General features: G+C 69.1%; 1 protein-coding gene across 2 annotated transcripts; it reads left to right on the top strand.

Annotated features, from left to right (window-relative positions):
- The first annotated feature begins 772 nt into the window (after positions 1 to 772).
- H696_02039 lies at positions 773 to 5,502 on the top strand. 2 transcript variants are annotated; one of them, XM_009495939.1, is made up of 11 exons: positions 773 to 981; positions 1,077 to 1,554; positions 1,656 to 1,804; positions 1,999 to 2,094; positions 2,189 to 2,266; positions 2,388 to 2,594; positions 3,157 to 3,805; positions 3,968 to 4,191; positions 4,321 to 4,467; positions 4,621 to 4,887; positions 5,035 to 5,502. In XM_009495939.1, exons 1-11 carry the CDS (start codon positions 856 to 858, stop codon positions 5,419 to 5,421), a joined length of 2,808 nt encoding a protein of 935 aa, XP_009494214.1. In that variant the 5' UTR covers positions 773 to 855; the 3' UTR covers positions 5,422 to 5,502. The 2 variants fall into 2 exon arrangements, with proteins under 2 accessions (XP_009494214.1, XP_009494213.1); XM_009495938.1 differs by having other exon boundaries at positions 3,968 to 4,467.
- Positions 5,503 to 5,572: the final 70 nt, after the last annotated feature.

Below are 5,572 nucleotides of genomic sequence, written 5' to 3'. Positions count from 1 at the left end.
CCGGCCAGGTACACACCCCATCATCCTTTCTTTTTTCGCCCCCCCCCCCCCCCCTCCGACGGAGGCCGGCGGGCAGGTCCCAGCCAGGGGCGGGGGGGGGCCGCGGAGAGCGCGCGCCCGCACCAGGCAAAGCCCGCCCGGCGCGCCGGAGCGAGCCCATTCCAGGGGCCCGGCGCCGACGCGGAGGCATGCGCCCCGGCGGCCCGCCAAGGGGCCGCCCCCGCCGGCGCCCCCTGCCTCCCGGGCCGGGTGTTGGCACCTCGACCCGGCGTTCTGACGCCGGGCTACACCGTCGGATCTGGGAGGCGCCCGATTGGGCCGCGCCCCGGTCCCGCGGCATGCGCCCCGACGCCGCCCGGGGGGCGCCGAAAAAAAAAAAGAAAAAAAAAAGGGCCGCTGAGCGCCAAATCGAGCACCGGGCTCGCCGGCGGCAGATCGCCCCCAGCCGGGCCGGGCGCGTCCATGCCCGCCCGCGGGCTCGTCGTGCCCATGCTCAGGGCCGGACCCCTTCGGCAGGGGGGGGGGAGGGGGGCCCGGGCCGACGTGGGCAGGGGCACCCTTGTCATGGTTTTCTCAGCTGAGCGACGTCCGTCCGGTCTCCCTTCCGGGCGCGGCAGCCGGCCGGCGACTTGCCGGCCGCCAGGGGCCCGCGGTGCGGAGATCTCCCGCGGCTCTTGGCCGCAGGGCGCGCGCCGGCGGGCCGGGGGCCTGGCAGATCAACCCAAGCGAGGGCCCAGCGCCGCCGGTCGCTCCGGCCCGGCCACCCGCCCCCCCCCCCCCCCGCCTGCCTCCTCCCTCGCCCTTGCTCCCCCTCGCCCCTTCTCCTCCTCCTCCTCCCTCGCCCTCATTCCCACCATGTTCGCCCAACCGCCTCCTGCGGCGGCGGCGGCGGCTGGTTTTGGCGCGCCACCCCCCGGCTTCGGCGCCCCGCCACCTGCCGGCGCCGGCCCCGCCGACACCCCTGCCTCCCTCATGGACCGTGTGCGTGTCCGCCTCCCTGGCCGCCCGCCCCCGCCCCCGTGCCATGCCCTCCCCCCCCCCCTGACCACATCGCCCCTGACCACCCTTGGCCACAGCTCGATGCCATGGAGCAGACCATCCTCCAGCGCCTGGCCGAAGTGGAGGCCCGTGTGGCGGCCGTCGAGCGCCAGGCCGCCAGCATCACCACCACCCTGCTCGGGCCGCCGAGCGCCAGCAGCCCGGCCACCCCGGCCACCCCGGTGGCCGGCCAGCCGGCCGAGGCCCCGGCCGGCATGCTGAAGATCGTGCAGCAGCTCGGCAGCCAGCTGGCCCACCTGCAGAAGTCCCTCGACCAGATGGGCGCCCAGGGGTTCGACCCGCATGCGGCTTCCCACGCTGGCGGCAGTGACTCCTCCTCCATCCACAGCACCGAGAGCGCCAGCCCCGGCGGGCTGAAGATGATGTTCGGCCGGAAGCCCCTCAACCGCCGGTCCACCGGCAGCCTCCCCTACCGCTCCGGCGGCAAGGGTAGCGACTCGCTGGAGGAGGCCGCCGGCTCGTACGAAGCCTCGGCCCCGGCCCCGGCCCCCGTCTGTGCGTCCTGCTCCCGGGTCTGTGCCCCTCCCCGGCGGCCGCCCCGCTGACTGCCGTTCCCCCCCCCCCTCCTCCCCCCGGATCCGGTCACCCTGCCGCAGCGTCGCGCAAGCGCTGGTTCAACACGGACCACGCCGCGTCGGTCGACATCACCACCCTCGACACGGCCGAGGTCAAGCGCCAGGATGTGGCCTACGAGTTTGTCGACTCCGAGGCCGACTACGTGCGCGATTTGAAGATCATGCTGGAGGTGCGTGCGCCAGCCAGTCCGGGTGTGAAGCCGCGCGGCTTGCCCGTCCGGGGGCCCCCCCCGCCCCCGCTTCCGCGAGGGTCTCCTCCCCTCTTCGCCGCGCACTCCACCCCCGCGCGCTAACCGACTGTTTCGTGCCGGCTCTGGCCCTCCCCCCCCCTCCTCCTCCTCGTCCTCCTGCGTCTGGTCGGCAGGTGTACAAGCAGAAGATCGTCGAGGCGGCCTGCATCTCCGAGGCCGAGGTCCACTCGCTCTTCCACAATGCCGAGGCCCTGCTCGAGGCCAACGAGGTGCGTTTCCGCCGGCGCGGCCACATCCTTCCTCGCGTCCTCTCCCGATGGTGCTGACCCCGGCCTCTTCGCCCGCCCCCCCCCCCCCTTCCAGGCCTTCGCCGAGAGGCTCGCCGCCCGGCGCCGCGAGACGCCCGTGGTCATTCACATTGCCGAGCTCCTCACCGAAGCTGTACGCCCGATGGATGCCCCCGTGCCCGTGCCACCTTTTCTTTCCCTCTCCCCCGTGCCGCCGGCTCACTTCGGTCTCTTGCTTCATCGCCTTCCCCCGTGCTGGGGCCTCGGCCCGGTAGCTTCCCTCCTTCGAGCCGTACATCGAGTACTGCAGCAACCACCCGGTCGCGGTGGAGGTGCTGTCCGGGCTCCTGCGGGCTGGTGGCGCCTTCAAGACCCAGACTGAGGCCCTGTGGAATGACAATCCCGACACCCGGCGTTTGTCCCTGGAGTCCTATCTCATCAAGCCGGTCCAGCGCATTTGCAAGTACCCCCTGCTGCTGCGTGTGCGTCTTTTGCCGGGATGTGGCGTCTTTTTGTCTTTCCTCCCTCCGCGACGTTGGTGTCCTTTGCTTGGCCCCTCTGCAGTGCTTTATCCCGCTTCTCTTTCGGACCCATGCGTCCATGCGTTCATGCGTCCATGCGTCCATGTGTCCATGGACCCATGCGTTCATGCGTCCATGGACCCATGCGTCCATGCGTTCATGCGTTCATCCGTTCATGCACACATGCACCCATGCACCCATGCGTCCATGCGTTCATGCACCCATGCGTTCATGCACCCATGCACCCATGCGTCCATGCGTTCATGCACACATGCACACATGCACACATGCACCCATGCACCCATGCACACATGCACACATGCACACATGCACACATGCACACATGCACACATGCACACATGCACACATGCACACATGCACACATGCACACATGCACACATACATACATACCTCCATTCACACATACCTCCATTCACACATACCTCCATTCACACATGCACACATACATCCATTCACACATGCACACATACATACATACCCCCCATTCCTCACGCACACACAGGAACTCTCCCGCTCAATGACCGAGGAGCACCCGGACTTCGTCCACACCCAGACAGCCACCGCGCGCATTGAGGAGCTCCTGAGCCGCATCAATTCGGCCACCCGCCAGGCGGCAAATGCCCGGCGCTTTGCCGGGCTCATCGAGCAGCTGGACCTGCCGCAGGATGTCCGGTCCTTCGAGCTGGCGCACCCGGGGCGCGAGCTGCTCGCCGCGCTGGCGGTCCGCCAGAGCGTCGTCCCGCCGACCGGCTCCTCCGGCCCGAAGAAGCTCATGGAGGACCGCCAGGTGTTTGTCTTCAATGATGTGCTGATTTCTTGTCGCGCCGACCCGGCCACCGTGCCCCTGACTGCCGGGGCCAGCCCCCGGCCTGTGTCGGCCTCCGGTGGCCGGCTCATCCTCTGTGACTCCATCTCCCTGGCGGTGGTCAACTGCGAGCCCATCTCCGCCAGCTACGGCATCAACAACAAGTCCTCCGCCGTGTCGGTCCTCGGGGGCGACAGCGGCAGCCACTCCTTCCACACCCCGGCCAGCTTCATCATCCACCTGCCGGCTTCCAAGGAAACCATCGAGTTTGTCCTCCCCTCGGAGGACGAGCGCGACAGTGCCGTGCGCCTGATCAAGGGGGCCATCGTCAAGCTGGTGGAGGCCGGTGCGTGTGCTTGCCTGCTCGCCCGGTGGGCGCCCCCCCCCCCCTCCCTTTCATCCTGCTGCGCCCCCTGCGGGCTCTTGCCCGGCTTTTTGAATCTCACCCTCGCGCATGTCTCTCTCTCTCCCCCTCTCTTCCCCCCTCCCTCCGGGGGTGTCTCCACAGACCCCACCAAGCTGATCAACAACAACCTCAATGGCCTCCCCCTGCGCCGGAGTGCGGCATACATTCCCCCCGATGCCGGGGCTGCCGGCGGTGCCGGTGCCACGCAGCAGCGCTCGCGCTTCGCCCGCGACAAGGACAAGGAGCGGCCTTCCTACTGGACCGACAAGAGCTCGGGCTTGGTCTTCCTGCGCGGCAGCGAGTGGTTGAAGGACAACCCGACCTCGGTACATGCCGCCATTCCCCGGCCCATCTTCCCCGCTCCTGCCTCCCTTTCTCCTGCCCCTCTCTCCATGGTGCCTCCGGCTGATCCCCTTCTTTGCCGCGCCCCCGCTCGGGCATAACCGCCCTGGCAGTTCCCCTCGCCCGCCATCATCGAGAACGAGACGGAGCTGGTGTATGTCGCCACGTCAGACCACATGCCTCAGAACCAGTTTGAGATCCGCTGCGAGCGCGGCTCCTACCTGATCGTCACCAACCAGTGTGCCTCGGACTACTGGAAGGTGCGCCCCTTTCCCCTGCGGCTGCATGCTTGCTCGATGCGATGCCCCCCCCGTCCCTGCCCTTGCCGTCGCCATCGCCATCGCCATCGCCATCGCCATCGCCAGCACAACCATGCGCCTGGTTGCTCACCCTCCCCCTTTCTCCGTGCCCAGGTCGAGATGAAGGATGTCATCGGCTACGTCCGGTCGTCGGGCCTCAAGAAGGTGGAGAACAGCACGGTCAGCGCCATCATCGAGCAGCTGAAGAAGTCCCACCAGCCGAGCGTGTCCTCATGCCAGCTTCTGCCGGCCCCGGCATCGGCCCTGGCTGGCGACGACCCGGGCTCCTCCCGGCGCTTCGGCCTCCGGCGCCGGAACAGCACCAACAATCCCAACCCCCCGGGCGCCCTCTTCCCCCCGATGGCCACCTCGGCGGCCGACGTACGTTCCTCCTGCTCCTGCTCCTGCTCCTGCTCCTGCTCCCGGCCTCGCCCTCGCCCTGGTGCCCTTGCTCTCTCCCCCTCTCGTGGCTGTGTCATCTCGCTGACTGCCCCCCCCCCCCCCTTGCCCGCCCATCGGGCCCCACAGCGCCGTCGCTCGACCGGCATCTCCTCCAGCGACATCCCCAAGTACCAGGCCCTCGGCCGCACGTGGATCCGCGCGCTCAACCCCGGCCATGCAACCCGGCCGACCGAGCCCACGCACTACTTCTATTGCCCGGACACCTACGAGACCTCCTGGGACCTGCCCAAGGAGGACCCTGCCACGCTGGACAAGTTTTACAAGTGGTACTCGCGCCAGGTGCCCCATGCCCCGGGCTGGTATGAGATCGAGATGGCCCCCGACTCGGCGGACCTCCCCCCGGCACACCTGGCCGCCTCCGGTCCCTACTTCTTCAACCCCACTACCCGGCAGACTGCCTGGACCCTGCCGCCGTCGGCTGGCGGCGCGCCGGGCAGCTCTCCGGCCATCTAGTCGCGCGCGCGCATGTGCGTGGTACACCTACACGCGCATTCGCGTGCCCCGGGCAAGGAGGAATACACAACTGCCCTTCAAGCGCACCCCCGTTCAACGGTGTCCCATGAGGGGAGCCCGGGGGCAAGGGACGAGGGGGGGGGGGGGGGGG

Source organism: Fonticula alba, assembly GCF_000388065.1.
Source record: "Fonticula alba strain ATCC 38817 unplaced genomic scaffold supercont2.3, whole genome shotgun sequence".
NCBI classification, from domain to species: domain Eukaryota; order Rotosphaerida; family Fonticulaceae; genus Fonticula; species Fonticula alba.
Note: the sequence above shows the minus strand (reverse complement) of the source record. Positions and strands in the feature narration are given on the sequence as shown.